This window comes from Ahaetulla prasina, chromosome 3, assembly GCF_028640845.1.
Source record: "Ahaetulla prasina isolate Xishuangbanna chromosome 3, ASM2864084v1, whole genome shotgun sequence".
NCBI classification, from domain to species: domain Eukaryota; kingdom Metazoa; phylum Chordata; class Lepidosauria; order Squamata; family Colubridae; genus Ahaetulla; species Ahaetulla prasina.
In genome coordinates, this window is record NC_080541.1 from 135,193,040 (window position 1) to 135,216,391 (window position 23,352).

The window sequence follows — 23,352 nt, forward strand, 5'->3', positions numbered from 1 at the left end:
GATTGACAACAGACTCCACCTCCCCTCCCACTCTCTGCTCCCCATTGGTCCTTCTTTTTTTTACTACAGTAGTCATATTGATGTATTTTCTTGGTTTTCTGTTTATTTTATTGTTTTATTATTTATTTTTGCTTTGTTTAAAATTTCCTTTTATTTCTTCATTTTTTTATTGGTTTTTTATTGAAAAAGTTTTATTGTTGTACATTGCCTCAAGTAGCCCCATGGCGAGACAGGTGGCAAATAAATATAATAATATTAATAAATATAATTAGTAATGATGACAGCTCTCAATGAGTTTGTATAGGACCTTTTGATTACCTTCCCTCAACAGAGAAACATTCTGAATCACATTGGTATCTCTACGTAAATTTTGGGGGTGGGGGGGAGATAATACAAAATTTTGGATTTTGTCTCATGTCAGTAATTCAGCAACTTCTAAAACCTAGTGATCTAAAAATAAGCTGTGTAAGTCATATAAGTCATGATTCATATCTTAGTCCTGCAGAAGTACAGTTTCAAATATTTTTATCTTATAAAGCAGTGCCAAATTTGGCATGTTTTCATTTTGAGTCTGTACCATTGCAACTGGATTTAATCTTCAAATGATCCCATTTATTTAATTAAAAGGCAACAACATATTGTCTTGCTTAATTATTAGAGAGGTAAAGAATAATACATATTTAGCCTCTTACCAGCAATAATCCAGGAGATGTGGTGGGAGCACCGGGATGTATATATGCTGCCAGTACATTGGATATAGCAATGCGGCTGACCCATGAACACAAGCAGTTAACTAGAATTCAAAGCAGACACAACGAAAGTGTAATGTTGTAAGAAAGAAAAGAAGTAAAACATTGTATTAATCATGTCAGCAACAATAAACCTGCAGTTATGTATACAATATTGAGATAAATATTGAATTTCTATGTACAATGGAAAGGCTGTACCACTGTCAGTCACATAATGAAATATCAGTAATAATCATAGTCTCATAAAGAGATGTAGAAATAGTTATCTTCTACTGAAAGGAAGCCACTTTTCAATCTATAAATGTTTTTTTTTAATATATTCATTCATAGGCTGAATGCTGTTTTTATTGTAATGCACTCTAGTACATAAGAAAGTAAATTGTACTGAAAAATCTTTCATGCTAAAGTTCTGCTATCTTTCATAGCAGAACTTGGGGTTTTTGTACATCATTTTGTTTGACAGGTTTATACACTTCAGTTTTATACACATAAAGAGTGAGATTGTGATAGAAATAAGGGCGAATTAGTACAAGATTAGCTAAATTATAAAAATACAGCTTCCACAATGCTTATTGATACAATTGGTCATTTTAGAAAAAAAATACAAGTTTTTATGAGCATTACAAATACTTTGTATCAGTCAGGCCAGCAGACAATTACCAAAGTGATTGACATAGAAAGTTAAAAAAAAAAAATCAAGGAAAATTGGAGAAATACAAAGAATTACAAAATACAAATTGGAGACATAGAAAGTTTAAAAAAAAAAGAAAAAAAATCAAGGAAAATTGGAGAAATACTTCCTCATTACTAAAATTAGAAAGAGTGTGTAATAAAACAAAGAAATAAGAAAGATACTACTTCATTACCAATTACACAAAAACTCAAAATATCATTATGCCAGCCAGAAAATCCAACAGATCAAACATTGACGCTGATAAAATCTTAGAAACAAGATTAATAACTATTGAACAAAACTTAGATAAAAGATTACTAGCTATTGAACAAAACCTAGAAAAAAGAATACAAGATATTGAACAAAACTTAGGAAAAAAAATTCTAACAATTATTGAACAAAGTTTCACAAACTTGATTTCAACACTAAAAAATGAAAACTCAAATGATCCAAATCTCTTCCCAACTCATCTATCATTACATAATACACAACCTACAACTCAACCTAGACAACAAATAAATACAACACAACCTAAACAACAAATAACTACTAACCAACTAATCAGAGATGCCATGGAGAGAGGACAAAAAATAAATAAGGCAATATTATTTGGACTAGAAAACACCAACGAACCTGATATCAATAAGATTCACAACATCATTGGAAATTATAACTCATCAACCATCTCCCCAAATGAAATAATTGCTGTCTCCAGAGATGGACCAGAATATAAAAACAGTGATGGATCAACAGCACCAAGATTTTGTAGAGTCACATGTATAAAGAGGACAGCAAACGTAAATTCATTTATACTATAAACTCAATTGCTAAAACCAACCCTGCCTACAGTAAACTTAGATCACGTCCCGATCTATCTTTTCTACAACGGATACGTTCTCGTGAACTTCGCACAGAACTTAAACGAAGACAAGACAACGGTGAATCCAACCTATACATTGACTATCGTGCTGATTGCATAAAAAACCTACAATCAAAAAATCACCTCCAAACCCCCCATCACCCATAACAATCAACCAGCCATTCCAACATTCAATCAAGTACCCATCACCCTACCATCCATTCAACCAACCACCCAACCAGCCATTCAAACAGCCATCCAAACAGCCACCCAACAGTTCACCCAACCAGCCATCCAACCAGCCAGCCAACCAACCAGCCAAACTACCATCCAACCAACCACCCAACCAACCACTCAACCAAACATCTCAATAAACAATCAAGTACCCAACATCCAAACACTCATCTCCCAAAACATCCATCCACCCATCCAACCATCTATACAACCACCTGTTGTACACAACCCCCAACCTACTAACATCCAAAACTAGGTATGCACGCCCCTTACCTCTTCAACACCAATTACTACAGATCTCAAATGCAAATTGATAAATGCGAGAAGCATTGTTAACAAATTACCTGAATTTATCCTCTTGTTAAACAGTGGTACATTTGATATCATTTTTGTTTGTGAAACATGGCTGAACTCATCCCTTCCTGACTCCATTATCTCAAACAAAGAATATCAAGTTCATCGATCAGATCGTGAAATCCGAAGAGGTGGTGGAGTGGCTATCTTTTACAAAAAGTCACTGAATCTAAAAAATATTCAAGTTTCACATAAACTTTCTCTCCCTGAAACTATTGTATGCGACCTATCCCTTAACACCACTCTTCGATTCTTACTATGCTACAGAGCCCCTGACTATGACATTACCCATGCAAATATGCTAACCTCACTGCTAACATGGGCTACCTCTTGCCCATACCCTCTCATCTTCCTGGGTGACCTAAATCTACCTCTCATTAACTGGATAACTAATGAATGTACAACTGATCCAATCCATACTACACTATACAACGCTGTTACAAACCTAGGTCTTGAACAACTTGTAACTAACAATACAAGACTCAACAACTGCCTTGATCTCATCTTCTGCAACAACCCAAACTCAATTTATGGACTACAAATTAAAGAACCTTTTTCCAACAGTGACCACTGCATGATTGATTTTCGTCTCAATATACGTCCATACTCAAATCGTCATAACAATAGTATCCCCATCTACAACTTCAAAAAAGCCAACTACGACCTTATAAACAACGATCTTTCATTTCTGGACTGGCAAAATCTGTTTGCAAACTGCATAACTGCTGAAGACCACTATAGAGTTTTCCTACTTGAAATCAATAGAGTCATTAAACTATATGTACCACAAATGACAACCATGATCAGGAAAAGCAAACTACCCATATCAATAAAAAAGCTTCAATAAAAAAAAATCCCTCTGGAAAAGAAACAAAAAAGGCTTTGTAGCAAATTTCAAAAACCGCTACAGAAATATATGCAACCAAATAAAAACTGAATGCACAAATTACCACACCAAACAAGAAGAGGACCTTCTGCGCACAAATTCCAATCGTGCCTTTTATAATTTTGTTAACAATAAACTTAAAGACACAAGATCCATCCCACCACTAAAAGATTCTAACAACAAAGAATGCAATGACGAAACAGTTAAAGCCAACCTCTTCAACATATTCTTTGGCTCAGTTTTTGTTAACAGCGATGACACATATCCGACATTCCACAAACGTACCAGCAATGAATATGATGACTTAACTCATATAGATTTCACTGAAGAAAATGTTGGAAAAGCTCTTCATAACATGAAACCATCACTATCTATTGGACCCGATGGACTATGTGCATACTTCTTAAAAAAACTTTCTACTAATATAGCAGAACCCCTAAGCATAATCTCTGATAAAGCTTTCACTACCAGTTCCCTTCCCAAACTTTGGTCACTGGCCACAGTCATCCCTATCTTCAAAAAAGGAGACCCCAGCTTAGTCGAAAATTACAGTCCAACCTCTCTATGCTGCCTCACCTGAAAAATCATGGAATCAATCATCAACCAATCCATTACCTCACACTTAAAAGCAAACAACCTACTCTCCAATAAACAATTTGGTTTCAGGAAAAAATTATCATGCAACTTACAACTTCTCCACTGTAAAAACATATGGACTACAAATCTTGATCAAGGCAAAACAATAGATGCAATCTACATAGACTTCTGCAAAGCTTTTGACTCAGTAGTACACGATAAACTTCTCCTAAAACTAAAATCCAAATGGATATCTGCTTTTCTGTCTAACAGACAACAAGTGGTCAAAATTGGCAATGCTCTATCAAATCCTGTTCCTGTCAAGAGTGGTGTTCCTCAAGGCAGCGTCCTTGGACCAACACTCTTCATACTATACATTAATGATCTTTGTGACCATATCTCAAGTAATTGTGTTCTCTTTGCTGATGATGTCAAACTATTTAACACCACTGATAATATATCTATCATTCAAAAAGACCTTGATCATCTAACCGCTTGGTCTAAAACTTGGCAACTCCAAATCTCAACCAGCAAATGCTCAGTCTTACATATAGGAAAAAAGAACCCAAACACTAAGTACACGCTTGATGGACATTACCTTACAGATGACCCCCATCCCGTTAAAGACCTTGGAGTTTTCATGTCAAATGATCTAACTGCCAAAGCCCACTGCAAATACATAGCAAAAAAGGCTCTAAGAGTTGTAAACCTAATCTTGCGTAGCTTCTTTTCCAAAAACACTACACTACTAACCAGAGCATATAAAACATTTGCTAGACCAATTTATTTTATTTATTTATTTTATTTATTTATTTGTCGTAACAATATATACAAGCATTGCATAAAGGGTTATATAATATATGAACGTATATATGAGGAGAAACGAGGTACTATAAACATATATATACATAGGGGAAGAAACAATAGGACAGGAACGGTAGGCACGTTTGTGCTCTTATGCACGCCCCTTAGAGTCCTCTTAGGAAAGTGGTGAGGCCAACCGTGGACAGTTTTTGAGTAAAGCCTTTGGGGTTATGCGAAGAAACCACAGAGTTAGGTAATGCATTCCAAGCATATACAATTCTGTTACAGAAATCGTGATTTCTGCAATCTAAACTGGAGCGGTTGACATTGAGTTTAAATCTGTTGGTAGCTCTTGTGATATTGTTATTGAAACTAAAAAAGTCATTGACAGGAAGGACATTACAACGGATGATTTTATATGCTAAACCCAGATCCTGTCGAAGGCGACGAAGTTCCAAGTTTTCAAGACCCAGGATATCAAGTCTGGTGGAATAAGGTATTTTATTGATTTCGGAGGAGTGGAGAATTCTAGAATACAGCTCACCTGTTTGGAACCCTCACCATATCTCTGACATCAATACAATTGAACGTGTCCAGAAATATTTTATAAGAAGAGTTCTCCATTCCTCTGTAAACAACAAAATACCTTATCCCACTAGACTTGAAATCCTAGACTTGGAAAACTTGTAACTCCGTCACCTTCGACAAGACCTAAGTTTAACTCATAGAATCATCTATTGTAATGTCCTTCCTGTCAAAGACTACTTCAGCTTTAATTGCAATAATACAAGAGCAACCAATAGATTTAAACTTAATGTCAACCGCTTTAATCTAGATTGCAGAAAATATGACTTCTGTAACAGAATCATCAGTGCTTGGAATACTTTACCTGACTCTGTGGTCTCTTCTCATAATCCTAAAAGCTTTAACCAAAAACTCTTTACTATTGACCTCACCTCATTCCTAAGAGGACCATAAGGGGCGTGCATAAGCGCACAAACATGCCTACCGTTCCTGTCCTATTGTTTTTCTTTTCTTCTTCCTATATATATATATATATATATATATATATATATATATATATATGTTTATATCTCCTAATATTTACTCATATATATGTTTATATATGTTTATATACTATATAACCTTTCTGTATGATACTTACATATATTGTTGTGACAAAATAAAAAAAATAAAAAAAATAAACATTTAAAATAGAAGGGCAGAAATATGACAATTCTATGTGATAATAACAGTATAATTGGCTTTTCCACAATTTTAGTCAGTCAATCAACTAACATTTAGAATCACTGACACAAATATAAAATTTGTTACTAAACTACGTAATTACGCTTATGTGGAACTTAAAGTATAATATAGAGTTATACAGAACTATGTAAGTGTTAATACAGAACACTATGGAAAACAGCTAAAAACCAAAACCAACACAGAAGAATATAAAGTTACTATATCCTATTGAGCATTGATATTTCAGTTATGCCTACTAAAATGAGGCACATGAGGGCACCGCCCTGAGTCCTTCGGGACATGGTGCGGTATAGAAATGTAATTATAAATAAATAAATAAATAAATAAACAAACAAACAAACAAACAACATTTTTTATGCTGCAGCATAAAAAATGCACATAAAGTAAAATGCACATACATAGCTAATAATAATGACTACAAAGCTAAGACTAAAATTGGATTAAATCTTTCACAAGCAACAAAGCTCTCCTCTCCTCAGAAGCTTCCAACTCATCAGATAACTAATGCCTATATATTCATGTCATACCCAAAGTGGTTTCAACCCTTCCCAGACAGTTACTGCAGCTATAACCACCCCAAGATTGTGCACACCACTCCCATCTTAAAGAAACAATGGTCTTTTTAGTAGATGGAAGAAAGAGAAAGCCCTCTGAGATCGATCTTGGTTTGGTTTGAGGACAGAATAATGTCTGAGATAACAATACCAGCTGCAGTGTTTGCTATGCAGGGAAGGTATGGCAGAAGTGGCCCAGGTACAGAGAACAAACACTATGCCAAGGACAATATCCCAGAGAGAAAATGCTATTAAGACAAACAAATGGGTCCAAGCTGGCACTACTTTAAAATCTTCCCTGAATAAAATGCTAAACAGGAGTCTTGCTTTTATTTAATGAGGAGTTAAGTCTCTACTAACAATTGTCCCAGGAGCTCCAGTCTGTTTTACAAGTCACAAAGGGTACAAGGAATACATCTTGCACATAATACCCTGCACTTCTTAAGTGTTAGCCTAGCTCATATTATGAGAGCTATTTGAACTATGAAGGAGATTAACAACAATGTGTTTCTGAGGGCAAACCGATTGCAAAGAAAGCCAGATGCAGCCAACAGATGAATTTCACATGAAACAGATCCTAATTCTCAGAAGGCACTGTATGGTCACAATAGCCAGAATACAATCTACTGCTCTGCTTTCTCTTTGTAAATCTCTGCTTATCAACTACGTATTTCCTGATGCTATAATAATATATATTTATTACAGTATTCTGACTACAATGAGCTCAGAAACTCAAACCTGGCATCAAGTATGGAACCTTTGTTTACACAGCACTGAGAATTCTGCATAAGCATTTTTTATAGCAAACATGCCAGAGGACAAAGATATATAAGCACCAGAATGTGATTTTTCTTAACATTTAGATAGTGGATCACACAAAAGAAAACACCTGTACATATTACTATACAAACTACGGCCGTATTAATGAACAAAAGAGCCAATCAATCAATTTCCCTTACATAACTTAAGTGTCTGACATTCTACAAATTGCACAAAAACAACTAAGCACAGCATTTCCTGCCTCATGCATTGGCAACTCACAATTCAGTTGTTGAAGATCCCCTAGGTAGCCTACCATAGGGCCTGTCAGGAACATGACTGTAAAAGAAAAAAAAATAGCACAGGGTTCTACAACATCCTCCCGAGTGTGATGTGCACAATAATATCAATAGCTAGGATAGTTTGGAAGAGAAAGAGTATGTGTGTAGACTTATGCAAACTTATAGTAGGCTTACGTGAAGTAGTACCATTTTGCAGAAGCTCCTCAACCCCAATTGATGGGTTGAGCTGCTTATATGTGATGCCTTGACGCTGAAAAGTAAGGCACCTAACTATGATGTCTCAAGGTACACCACTTTGGCTAGCTAATATATTTCAGCGGAAATATCTTTTGCAAAGCTATGTGGCCCACAGGTCTAGTGCAGCTAAGTATTAGCTTATGTACATCGCATCAGCCACCTTATTGGCTTCCAAATGTTCTATGTGTGCAAAAATAAAATAAAGTAGCCTGCAATTCCAACTTGTGGGATTGAATGCCTTGCTTTTTTCAATGTAGAGAAGGTGCATTTCCTGTAAGTGGATCACCCCGTCAAGCAAAGTTCCTGCTATCTATTAATATATCAAAATAATAAGGCTGCTCGCCTTATAAAAATGTGACTCTGAGTGACATACAACTGTTAAGGAAGTACTGCTTCTTTATATAGCTATAAGATTATCAAGTGCTATGGGTGAAGTATGGTAGCCCAGACAAAGGAATAAGCAAGGAATAAGGAATAAGCAAATCAAGTTCTGAATCTTATAAGATGATACTATAAAAAGAAAGATTATGGGTAAAAATAATATTTTGCTGTCTTCAGCAAAGAGCAGTGCCATTTCCAAAATGGGTGGGACACAGGCCACCTGAACTGGAGGCAGCCAAGAAAACTCAAATGCTTCTGTCAGCTATTCCTACCTCATGTTTTAAGAGGCTTTTATTTCTTAAATATGAATGCCATCAACAAACCAAAGATTTTTCAGAGAATTCAGCTTCCACTTTAAAATTAAGCAAACCATTTGTGTTATGAATTTCTGGCCTAAATTAGGAGCAGAGAAAATGCTTTATTAAAAAAACCCATAAAACAACAGAACAAGAGATTACAATTTTGAACAGCATTATATACTCTCATTCAGATTAATATAACAGGATTAAATATGGAAAAGAAGAAAGTCTGAAAGCTCCCGAGGGATATCATTAGGGCAAATTGCCAAAGAATGAAACATGAGCCAGTCAGGAAAAATTGGAGGCTACAGTAGTACCAAGGGACTTAAATGTTCGACAGTTGGAGCTTCAGTAATGTGTGAACTGAGGGTTACTGTATCAAGAGACTCTGTTCACTGACACATGGAATGTCACTATTGACCACCAAACAGCCCAAGCTTGACAGTTATGCTCCAGTCAGCCAAAGATGTCATAATTTCTTAGTTAAGATGCTCATTTTTGATTAATTTTTGTTTCCTTACCTCTGTAGAACAGCTGCAATTTTACAGAGTGCCATTACCATCCCCTTTGCTGCTTGCTGTTTTAATTGCTGTTTTCTTGCTATAGAGACAATTTAATGTTTCTGCAAATGAATAGCTTGCAATTCTCCATAATGCGTATTCCTTTGGATGCATTTCCAATTACTTTCCCATACAATTTATCTAATAGTCACTATTCTAATCATAGTTCTTAAGCCATTAAATACAATGTTTTCTAGTAATTTTTACATGCAAAGAGACAGTAGATCAGATATTAAACCCTTAGCAACTCTACCCAGGAAATGGGTTAGTCATGGATCTCATGCCAACTGATTAGTAACAGCTATCTGAAATAAGGATGGAGCACAGTTAAGCACAGATAATTTCACCTAAACTGAACTACCTTTTATTAAATGCTAAACTTCTAGATTTTACTACTCCGCTTCTAAACAATAACCTAGAAGTATAATCACTGACACAAATCCAAAAACTCAGATATTTATTTATATGTTACAGTCTGTCCTTCTAATAATAATTATTGCATTTAAGATTTCAGGTATTTTAACTTTACTATCTTTCTAATACTTTCAAGAGTGGAACAAACTGAAATACCAAAGATGAGTAAATTTCTTTTGAAAAAGTAACGTATTAGTCTTTCACTGAACACAGATGCAAATTTCCTTTGACACAAGTATATAGAACCATGTTAGTATATTGAACGTTCTAAAAATATATTAGGAAAGATAAAACTTGTCAAAAAACAAACACAGATTTTAGTTTTTGTCACCTGTTATTTCCTTACAATGTATAGTGTAAGTCCATCTCAGTCTTGGTTTGTTTTAGTTTTGCTCCCCTACAAATATAACCAACTTCAGAGTGTATCCAAGTTGGATATACTTCTAGAGAAATATTAATCCTTTTTAATTTTCAAAAATCCTTATTGATCCAAATAGAGGTGGGTGGGTGATGGGGGAAAAGAACAAAAGTTTTGTTTTGTAGCATACCAACTTCATATTTTTACTTTAACTAAAAGAAAATGTAAGAAATGTTAGGGGGAGTTTAGCTGGTCTCAAGACAGGACTCCTTAGCTTGGGCATTCATACCTATAATAAAATGGGCACTGTGACATTAAGATGCAAACTCCATAATTTCTTTGGTATTTGAGACATGATGTGCATCACAACATCCCATGTAATACTTAAGGTCAAAGTTTGTGTCATAATGTCAAGATGCATGTTGTGCAACTTGTTCCTCTTAGGATTGCTACAGCTGCTACTTCCCATGGATACCCTCATGAACACTTGACACTATAGATGTATACACACTTGCAGAGGTAAAACAATACATTTTAAACATACAACTATATCACAATTGCAGAACATATTAGATTAATATTACATGATAAAAATTACCATTATAATTGATTCTTAAGAGTTAGAAATGTAATATACAGTTTTTATATATCTGCTAAAACAGAGTAATTACGTACTTAAAACAATAGTAGTGATCTTCATTCACTCTGTGAACAAATTTGCAAAATATACAATATGAAAGTCAAATTATGAAGATGATGATTCATTGTACCATATGCTATATCAACATCAGATCTTTAGACTGGTATTTTTATTCACTTATCTAATCTTTCCCAAGGACCTGAGATAGGCAGAAAAAACAATTGCTACCAACATGCCTTCCACTGAGGATCTGTATACTGCACGAGTCAAAAAGAAGGCGGTGAAAATATCTACAGACCTCACATCCTGGATATAAATTGTTTCAACTTCTACCCTCAAAACGAAGCTATAGGGCACTGCACACCATAACAACTAGACACAAGGACAGTTTTTTCCTGAATGCCATCACTCTGCTTAACAAATAATTCCCATAACACTGTCAAATAATTTACTAAGTCTGTATTATAATTATTCCTCTCTTCCTTACTACTATCTATCTCTTTCCACTTATTACTATAATCATGTCACTTACATCTCTCAATTTATATTGTTTTTATTTGTTTCCTAGTATGATTTGATAGCTTATTAGTAACCTTGATTATCACTAAGTGTTGTAGCTTTTTATTCTTGATGAATGCATTTTATTCTCTTTATGTACACTGGGAGCATATAGACCAAAGACAAATTCCTTGTGTGTCTAATCACACTTGGCCAATAAAGAATTCTATTCTATTCTATTCTATTCTATTCTATTCTATTCTATTCTATTCTATTCTATTCTATTCTATTCTATTCTATTCTATTGCTTGATTGTATTAAAGCTATTATTACTATTATTATTAGATTTTTATACATTACTAAATTGTGCAAATCTAAATCTGAAGTAAAAAAGCAAATCACATAAAACAAAATAAATAAAACAATGGACACATCTGCATATTGAATCTGAAGTGGTTAATAAATCAGAAGTAGTTATTTTAGAGACTGGTTATGCCTTGAGGATGAGCTCAGTAGTCTTCATCTCTTTTTTAAGGAAAAATGGTTCAAAAACTCATCCATAGGTCTTCGCAAGTACTACTTGTAACTGCATCTTTTCTGGCATAGAAACAAGACCTACTGTTGATATTCAAGTACACAAGGACATAAATCATACCTCATAATATTCTCCTTTGAAAAAAAATGGAATCTGAATTTGTGTACAAATAATGAACATATGATTGCTAAGTTGTACAAACTTTTGCCAAGGTTTGAAACAGAAAAACAAGTTAAACAGTGCAAGATAAAATGTGCTAAGAATTTCACTTATAACATACAAATCGACAAATGGGAAAGAATGTGGCTAAAAGGATTAACAAGTCATATTGTGTTAAAAATTAAGAAAAAACTTTTTAAATATTAAAAAATAACCTTTTAATTTGGATTTATGGAAAACCAATTAGAAAATATTTATGGATGGTTTTATATATGGTAAATGCAATGAGACTACTATATGCACAAAGGTGGAAAACTACTGAAATACCTGCAATGGAGAAGTGGATTATGAAGAATTTACAAAAATGACAAAACTGATCTATTTAATCAGGGGTAAGACAATAAGTATTTTTTACAAAAGACTGGAAACATATTAAGGGCTTTTAACTTTTAACAGCAGAAAAAATGAATTGGTCATTTATGGATTTATGATTACAAAGAACTAATATGAGAAAAGGGAACCATGTGACAGTTTTAAAGAGGAAGGAGAGATAATGTTGCAGGTGCGATAAAGAAGATGGGAAGTTGCTTCTTTATATCTCTAGTCTTTTTTCTATCTGCATTGTTTCTCTCATTTTTTAAATCTTACGTTACATAATTTCATGTCCATCTTTTACTTACGTGAAAATCTTTAATACAAATTACTTTAAAAAAAGAAAAATGTACATTAAATGATGACATTTTTCCTGATGTATAGCAAGTGCCCTATATAACACATTTTTTTATTTTTTTCATGCATGAAAATTATTTCTGTACGCATGAAAGAGAGAAAATACATTGCAGTGGGAAGAATCTTGTATGTGATACTTCATATTGAAAGATCTATGGCACAATTTTTTCCAAAACTATCAGTTTGCAAATGTCTACAATTTCAAAGTAAATTGGTAAATTGCCAGTATATTATATCTGGTACCCATCAAGATTCCCTATCTCAAATTATTACATTTCTATTTCCATTTATTGACAAATAAATAATAAATAATCTCCTCCCAAATAGATGAATACATTCATGGCAAGAAATAAACAAAAATAAACATGCACTATGTTAATAAATCCTATAAATTATTGGATTAAAATATGCAATGTAATATTTTTAAAAAGCTAAAAAGGAAATTCTTGCTAGGTATCTATTCCCTCTTTGGGAAAGTGATATTAGCATAAAATATAAGGACTCTTCTGATTGATATTAAAGTTATTCAAAGCACTGTATTCATTGCTCAATGTATTCTATAATTGTATTATATTTTGTCGGGGATATTTTTGTCTAGATTTCCCCAACTTGAAATAACAGTAAGCTGAAAACTACTTAGATACTTTATGGCTTGACAGCGCACACACTATCTTGTCAGCATTTTCATTTGTGCTACAACCTCAAAAGAAATAGCTGAGAAGATGCAAATAGGGAACCAATGTGATTGTTTGATGAAGCAGAACTAGGGAACAATAGAAGAAACATCACAAATGACACTTATTTTTTAAATTGGAGCTGCAGAAATTCAGAAAAAAATCCAATTTCATAATGCTTAAGATAGACAATGCCACCAATGCCCATAAAATTATGAGACTTTGGAATCTGGATGCATGAAAGGATATTAAGAAACATTATCTGTCAACAGTTAACATTTATTGCAGGAATACACTAAAAAAAATTCCCACAGGACATTTGTTTTCTACCAACAAAATAATTAATAATCATAAATTTTTATTTTTAATGTGACTCCAAATAAGATTTGCTTAAATCTTTAATAATAGTTATGTACACATATTGTATATTCAATGAGCAAGATATTAGAAAAACATTACTATCTATGCTTGAAATTTTTAGCTTTTATATTTTCAGAAATCACATATACATAGTCCTAGATTTATAACCATACATTCTGCACCTAGCCAAAATTACAGTGGGGATGAATGAAGGGATTTATAACTGGTTCCTGAGGTTATGGCTGTCGCACAGTCCCATGATCAAAATTGGGGCACTTGGCAGCCCATTTAAACTTACAAACCACAAGAGTGCTTCAATTTCCCTCACCCACCTATTTCTCCCCAACTATGTCCTTTACCCCTCCCCACTCTGCAACTCCTGCTGCCCTAGCTGACAATTGCCATCTTCCTTCTCCTGCCGCTGACCTACAGTACCATGCCCAGTCTGGCCCTTCACAAGGCAGTTGTTGGCCATATGAGGATTTCTTCTCCTGGTTGCACAGAGTGGTTTGAAAGACCTGAGAAAGATGGCCTCATGTGGCCATTAGCTGCCTCACTAATGGCCCATGCCAGGAATGCCTGTTAGCAGTGGGAACAAGAAAATGGCAAATGTCAGCTAGGGCAGCAAAGCGCAGGGCAGCAGGGGACTCAGATTGCAGGGTAACAAGAGCAACTATGGGCTGGACTGGGGTGGCTGAAACTTCCTGGGGTGGCAGAAATCTCTTTGCGCATTGCTGCTACACCAGGCTAGGACTGGGCTTCATGCTACAAAGGGCTTCACACTGCACTGCAGCTCAGGAGCTTTTGCAGCCCCAGAACTGTAGCATGCTAAAGGTAAAGGTTCCCCTTGCACATACGTGCTAGTCATTGCCGATTCTAGGGGGCGGTGCTCATCTCCGTTTCAAAGCCGAAGAGCCAGCGCTGTCCAAAGACGTCTCCGTGGTCATGTGGCCGGCATGACTCAACGCCAAAGGCGCACGGAACGCTGTTACCTTCCCACCAAAGGTGGTCCCTATTTTTTCTACTTGCATTTTTATGTGCTTTCGAAACTGCTAGGTTGGCAGAAGTTGGGACAAGTAACGGGGTTCATCCCATTACACGGCAGCACTAGGGATTCAAACCACTGAGCTGCCGACCTTTCGATCGACAAGCTCAACATCCTAGCCCCTGAGCCAGAAACCCCTTTGTGTCAAGTTGATGGGCTGGGCTGGGGCTGGGCTTCATGCTGCATTGCAACACATAACGAAACTTGTGGTTCACTAAAAAAAGCCCCTTTGTGCCATGCAGCTGGGCCGGGCCATCTGAGGCTTTGAGAATGGCTGTGACTTTGCATTGAGTTTCAGGTGCTTTTGCAGCTCCAGAACCAAGGTATGCCCAAAAGCCCCTGAGCTGCAGTGTATTCTTTCCTAGCCTCCCTGTGAGTGCACACATGCACACACATATGGTGTATCCTCTTTCCCTAGCCTCCCTGAATCCAACACAACGTTCAGCATGCATCTCACAGCAGTACCCCCCAATTCCCATGCAACTTGTGCCCAGCCTAGCAGGGTTACTTCCTACCCTCTATGGCACTCCCATGCTCCTTACCTGAGCTTCCGTTTACTTCCACTTAACAATCCGCATTTCTGGAATTATGGCAGTCACTGGGACTACCAGGATTGTTATCACTAAGTTATGTGTTCACATGTCATCATACTTTATGATCACATAGTTTAGTAACAGAAATTCCTGCCCAAACCATGATCATAATTCTTTGGCTCTGTCTTTGTAAACAGCAACAGCACTAACCCAATATTTCCAAGTCGTACCCCAAATAATTACAACGATTACAATGATCTATTACATATCAATTTTACAGAAGACAATGTTGAAAAGGCACTACACAGTCTAAAACCATCCCTATCTATTGGACCTAATGGACTATGTGCCTACTTCTTAAAAAAGCTTTCCACTGCAATAGCAGAACCTCTAAGAAAAATCTTTGAAAAATCTTTCAGGACCAGCTCCTTGCCCAACCAATGGTCACTAGCCATGGTCATCCCTATCTTCAAAATAAGATCCTAGCCTAGTTGAAAATTACAGACCAATTTCTTTATGTTGCGTCATCTGCAAAGTCATGGAATCAATCATTAACCAATCCATTAACCTCCACCTAGAGACAAACAACCTACTGTTAAACAATTTGGTTTCAGGAAAAATTTATCCTGTAATCTGCAACTACTATACTGCAAAAACATATGGACTACACATCGTGATCAGGGCAAAGCAATAGACACAATCTACATAGACTGTAGATAAAGCCTTTGATTCAGTAGTACACAACAAACTAAAATTTTATGGCATTTCTGGACCCCTGCATAAATGGACAGCTGCTTTCCTGTCTAACAGGCAACAAGTGGTCAAAATAGGAAGCACTCTATCAAATCCTGTACCTGTTAACAGCGGTGTTCCCCAAGGCAGCATTTTAGGACCAACACTCTTTATACTTTATATAAATGACCTTTGCAATTGTATTAAAAGCAACTGCGTTCTCTTCGCTGATGATGTAAAACTATTCAACACCACCAACAATGCTGCTACCCTTCAAAAAGACCTTGACTATGTGTCAGATTGGTCAAACAAGTGGTAACTTCAAATCTCATCTAAGAAATGCTCCGTCTTACACATTGGAAAAAAAAATATATCAGAACATAAAATACAAGCTAGATGGACCTGACCTTGTAGATTACCCTCATTCTATCAAGGACTTAGGAGTACTCATTTCTAAAGATCTAAATGCCAGAGCAACAATGTAACAACATTGCCAAAAAGGCATTAAGAGTTGTTAACCTAATCTTGTGTAGCTTATTCTCTGGTAATATTGCACTGCTAACTAGAGCATACAAAACATTTGCTAGACCAATTCTCAAATACAGCTCATCTGTCTAGAACCTGAACTGCATATCGGATATTAATACAATTGAGAGAGTCCAGAGATATTTCACGAGAAGAGTCCTCTACTTCTCTGCTTGCAATAGAATACCTTATGCCACCAGACTTGAAATTTTGGGCTTAGACAATTTAGAACTACGCCGCCTTCGGTCTGACCTAAGTGTAGTACATAAAATTATCTGCTACAATGTCCTCCCTGTCAATGACTACTTCAGCTTTAACCACAATTATTCACGAGCACACAATAGATACAAACTTAAGGTAAACCTCTCCAAACTCGATTGCAGGAAATATGACTTCAGCAACAGAGTGGTCAATGCCTGGAATGCACTCCTGACTCTGTGGTTTCTTCCCAAACCCCCACAACTTTAACCTTAGACAGTCTACTGCTTACCTCACCACATTCTTAAGAGGTCTGTAAGGGGCATGCATAAGCGCACCAACATGCCTTCCATCCCTGTCCTAATGTCCCTTTTTATTCATATCCATTTCATGTATTCATAGTCATGTTTATACTTTTATCTGTTATCTTATATAATAAAATAAATAAAAAATAAAATAAAGTGAAGGTCTAACCTTATTCTGTTTATTCATTGAATTCATATAATACAAATGAACAATCTGAAAAATAACTTAGGATATCATGCAGAAACTGTTTCCTTATCACTTGGTGTTTAGCTTTCCACAAATACTGTATTTAAATCATCTTAAAATTTTATGCAAAACTACAAATAAGTAAATTGAAGAATATTTATAAAATCAATTGATGATATCAATCATTTTTATTTATGGCGAAAAAGTCCAAAATAAGTTAAAAGCATAATCTAAACTTGGCATTGAATAAAATAGTTTAACAATTAAAATAAGAAATGTATTTTTGGTACGCTTAAACAGTGTATTTCTTTATTCAAAAATAAATACCTATCTTTTGTACTTATGTCACTGGATTGGATAACAATTATCCTGCCTAATACAAGGTGATATTCAACCTGTGCTTTATTAGCTAAATTTTAATAAAGTGTTTTAAACAAATCAGTTTTATTTATATATTTTTAAAAATTATCAATTAACTTTTGGCTTATTCAAGAAACTTAAAAGCCTAATGAAAAGCAGCTTTTTATATTTCTTGGCTTAATGATGACTAGAAATGGAGTTTAAATCAACAAATGGAAAACATGGTATTGCTTAATTTCATGTGTAGTTATCCTTACAGAACACAGATATTCAAATATGTTATATTTATATTAGAAAAATACAATATATTTAATTTTAAAATCATTTTGGTCTAAGATAGCAAGATTCATTTATTCCTATAATAATTTTCTTTAGATTATTACTAGTCATTCTCTCATTATATTCCTCAAAGCTACAACAATTTGATTTTAAAATACTCTTATCCCAACAATTATATCCACATTACTTGCTAAATTGCTTTGCTGGTAAATTCTAGCAAAATGATCATTCAATTTTGGCATGATTTTTAAACATTCTGTTTGAAAGACATTTTTTTTAAAAAAAAAAGCTTAATATTTCTGTTATTCTTATAGCCCCATGTTAATTTAATATTTATTTTTCTTTATATCCTATCAGACAATTAATTTTTAGATTAAACAACAAGAGCTGAAATGATATTGCTTTACTTGTTTTACAAAGGAGAAGAAAAATGCTCCTTTTCTTTATGACCCCCAGAAAGATAAAACTTTTATTAAGAGCTCAGCTAAAAGCCAATTGAAAGCATGCAGGTCAATTGATTTGAGAGAATATATGATTTATTTATTTGTTTATTTGTTTATATGTAACCTGCCTACAAATAACTCAAGGAAGAGAATATATCCAACACTTCTTCCTCTTCCTATTTTCCCTACAACCACATCCTTGTCAGGTGGGTTGGACTGAGAGAGAGTGACTGGTCCAAAGTCACACTGCTATATTTCATGGCTAAGGTGGAACTTGAATTCACACACACACCTTTTTTTTTTTTAGCCTGCTGCCTTAACCACTAAACCAAACTGGCTCTCAGGGTCAGAATGGGAAGAAAACATTAGACATATTGTGCCAAATTAGAAATTTAGATTCCACAGTGGGAGTCATCATATAGAGAACTAGGAGGTTGACTTGTTTAAGTTTTTTTCTTAATAAAAACCATGTTTGCCAAATCCAGAAGATACAAACTCATCTTGTATTGTTCCCCACATATAACCTTCTGCTTTCTTATATCCTGCAGCAATAAATAAACCACCCTGTGAATTGTATTCTGTTCTTTGCCAGAATGCTGTATTTCTGTACTTCTCTGTTACATGAGATAATTAAGTCTGAATACTAATAAATGATTCCAGATTCAGGCTACTATAAATACTGAGGTGAAGAGGTGAAGAATTAGCATTATGAAGCATCTCACTGCTTACTTTTTCCATTTGTACTTTCCAGTAAGCTATTTGTGTCTCTGACCCTAAACCTAAGCCCTATGCATATTCACAATCTCAAATCCAAGACCAACTCCAAGCTGAAATCAAGTACAAATCAGTTCACATTTCTACTCATAGCAGCTTGTTTTCAAATCTTGGCAGCTTTTTGCAGTGGGAATACTGATTTCTCAGTCTTCTGTATCTTCCAGGACCCTGAAAGATTGATATTCCCATGGCTTCTACTTTTTAGAAGGCAATCCTTCACTATGCCTCCTCCTCTATCTCCTAACTGGGTAAGGACAGCTTGGAGTGCCCATGGTCTGGCAAGTAAGCTTGCCAATGGCTTAAGTATGATGTGTGAACCATCCCCAGATGGTGCCCCTTTCCGAGGCTCCACTCAACATAGAGGAGGATGAAGGCACAGGTCCAAGGAAGGGAAAAAAAAGAAATAATTTCTGTCCCATTTATTTTACGTCAGCTTTGCCTGGTGGTAAACCTCTATGCCAGGAATTGGGAATGGACAAGTGTTAGCTGGTTCCTTGTGTCTTTTGTTCTTGTACCTTCTCAGAGAGATAACCACAAGAATGGAAGGGGGGGTTGGTGGAGAAAGAGTTACTGGTCACATAGCAGAAGAGATAAAGGATAAGTAAACTATTGGGGCTGTTTGTTCTAGTCTGGCATGTTTGATAAATAATTTTGAATTCTTCCTAGAGACAAAGTTAGTTGATGTCCTCATAAAAATTGCAATGATCAAGAAACCAAAGCATTGCCGAAAGGAAGATAATTGATGCTTGTTGCCTTTTGTCCATATACCAGTGCAAAAGATATTAATGAACAATGGGATCAATAACCATCATGCTACAGTAGATATTCATTGGCTATATACGTATCAGTGGAAATTGTATCAATTATAATTACAAAACATATGAGTTAAAGAAAAAATGTCCAAAACATTCAAAATAACTTTCAAATTAAGAAGCAAGTGGGCCCCAACTACACACATGAAATTTTATGAAAATCGTAATTAGATGGTATAAAGGTCTTAAGTTTCTGCTAACTATTTGAAAAAGAAACGGTAATGAATAAACAATAATTTGAAGAATTAAAAAAACCTATTGAAATACAGGTAATTAAAAACATAAAATAATTAATTTTAAATATGCATGCATTATGCATATTTAATTGATGATGGACAAGGAAAATATTGACACATAAGGTAACTGAAAGGAATTTTATTATAAATTTCCTTATTAAGTCAAGTTTTTTAAAAATGCAGGGCGTTTAGAGCAAAAACGTTAACACATTCATTAACAATTACATGTCTAAATACAGAAAAATGGTGTATCGCCACTATCCTTGTATGTCTATGCCTGCCTAGTATGCCTGTGCATTATAGTTCCTTAATTTTGAGAGACAAAATAACATCCGCATTTTATTTTAAATAATTTTAACTTTAACTGAATAGTAGTGCCAATAAAAAATACAACTGAAATAAATAAACAATTTTTTCTGAAATACCTCTTTTTAACATAAAATATTCACCTTCACTTCTAATACTGATCATATCTAGCAGATAAAATTTTCTTGTATTATAGTCCAAAGAAAGGTAGCTTGTAAAAAAAAAAAAAGCCCAAAGCAGCCCCTTTACAAAAAGCTCCAGGGTGGGGTACAGCTTTGCATTCCAAAACAAAAGCAGCAAAGTCTTTTCTTTTTTTTGCATGCTGCAACTTTGGACTGTTTAAGGGTCGTTTTTTTTTTTGTTGTTGTTGTTTTTTCACAGTAGAAAGCCCAGTTGGAGTTTTTTGGTGTGCCTCAATTCAGGGGTTGCTTTTGGGTTTTGTTTTGTTTTTCACAGTGTGAAACCAAGCCCCAGCCTGACCAGGTACACCAGAAGTGAAAGCAAGAAGATGGCGAAGGCTAGTTGGGGCAGCAGAGTGCAAGGCAGCAGGAGTCTCGGCATGCAGGCTGTTGTCAACTGCCGTGGGACTAAGCTGGAGTGGAGGGAGAGGCTGGGGCTTCTGGAGCTGCTTGCCAACCCACAAGGAAGGGGAGGGGCCAACCCCAGAATGGCCTGGATTAGGGTGGGCACTTGCTTAATGATCCATGACTCTTAGTTAAGGACAGTAATGGAGAGTGCTGGGGATTCCATCACTAAGCAATGCACTCACAGCATCTCGTTTTACAGCTACATTGGTTTTGCGATGGAAATTCCGGTCCAATTGTACTGAACAATCAAGAACTACCCGTACTTCTTAGTTACCAACTAAGTTTGGTCCATTTATACACGCTGCCATGCTCACTTGCTATTTTTCATCCCATTTCAAAATTTGTTGAAAAGGTTTGGATAAAAAGGTTAATTTTTTGGTTTAATTTAAAAGTTTAATTTTTTAAATGAGGACCCAGATTGTTGGGGGGCCAATAAGTTGACTTTGTAAATATACAAATAGAATGAGACTATTGTTTTGAGGGTTGTGGTCTGGACTTGAAACATCCCAGGAAAAATAATGGCAGGAAAACTACATGAAATGTTGGTGAAATCACAACAGTTGAACTTATTTTAAAGATACCTTTATAATTTTTGCCTTCTAGTTTCTGCCTGCTGCCAAATGATGTTTGAGGATGCTATTCTGAGAAAAGGATAGGAATACATACATACACACACACACACACACACATATATGTATGTATGTGTATGTATGTATAAAGTGGAAAAAGTGTTCTTTTTAACTGAAGTTATTATTAGCAAAGTATTTCAGCACCTTGCAGGTGAAAAAAAACCCAGAAGTATGTCAAAATAAATACACTGGCAACTATAAACAATAAACTGCTGCAGAGAGAAATGCAACACATTAAAAACATTTTTAAAGTGACAGAAGGTAACCATCTGTCTACAGTCTAAATATTTAATTAATGCTCATTTTTAAAAAATTAAAAATGCAGCAAAATGTAAGGGAGCTAACATACACACAAACAATACTGTACTTTTAAAAGTATCATGAAATTGAAATAAGTATTTGAAATTAATAGAAAATGTAGAAGTCAAAGTTTCTTTTGGTAGTAGATTATACTGAAATGATGATACAGTCATTAAAATAAATAGTATGCTAAGTGTGGAAATTCTTTTCACATTTTTTTCTGGTTTTCTAAAAGTTTTCTAAAAATTTTCTGGCTTTTTAAAATTAGTTTTGACTGGCATGAATGGCACTTCCAGAAAGCACTTAAAAACAATTTTATAAAAATGCTACTTACTTGGAAGTGACCAAATTCTCAGATACTATCTTAATAATTGTTAACTCCTTGGTAAGGATTTGAATTATTAGGTTTTCATTGTATTTAACTATGAATCTAATTATAAATTGCCCAGATAATAATAAACCGTATCTCAAATAAATATATAGTGGTTGAAATCAAAACAAACCCTTTACTGAAATAGTCTTATAATAATCAAGATATATCTTTTCCTCTATTATATAATGTGAATTTCTCCAAGTGGTAAGGTAGTATATAAATAAATAATAGATAAAAATAATGTTGCCAGAAGTAGCCTATGAGGCTCCTCTGATATGCTGCTTCAGAAGATTCTGGGAGTGAAGTTTCTGAACATATATAAATCTTTGAGAAAGAATTGTTTAAGATTTTGATACCAAATCGGAAGCTTTTGCATAACTTTTTCTACCAGAGTGATATGTATAATGGAATGTTCTCTGCAGCAGCAGACTGGGAGAATTTTGTCAGAGTTTTCCCAGAAAAAGACTCAGGTCAAGGGAATGCACAGTCCCAACTGGAAGAGGAAGACATGAAACGGTTCAGGGTAATCACACCCTAGAATCTCTCAAGATATATCTAGCAGCTCAAAAAGTATAGCTATAGTTTGGAAAGATTCTGTCTATTACGTGGGTGTCAAACTCGATCACGTCTTGTGGCATAGCGTGATGTAGCATGATGTTTTTCGCCTTTACGGAGCCAGGGTGGGTGAGGCCTGCGCATAATGCAAACGGCCTACGGGCCGCCAGTTTGACAGGCCTGGTCTATTAGGTTTAAGCAAATAGAGGATTGGATTTTATTTTACTATCTCATTTCTGGTCCTGTGCCTGACAATATGTTTGGTTCAACTATTGGTAAGTTGCCTGTTCATTCAAAGGATTCAATATAA

The 23,352-nt window shown here is 35.1% G+C and overlaps 1 protein-coding gene across 1 annotated transcript in view; it reads right to left on the minus strand.

The window, feature by feature from the left end:
- The window catches only part of DENND1B (DENN domain containing 1B), a 142,651-nt gene that overhangs the window by 79,508 nt on the left and 39,791 nt on the right, over positions 1-23,352 (minus strand). The window contains exon 3 of the mRNA XM_058176029.1: positions 693-793. Within this exon, the coding sequence (XP_058032012.1) occupies positions 693-793 (101 nt within the window). The remainder of the gene's footprint in view (positions 1-692; positions 794-23,352) is intronic.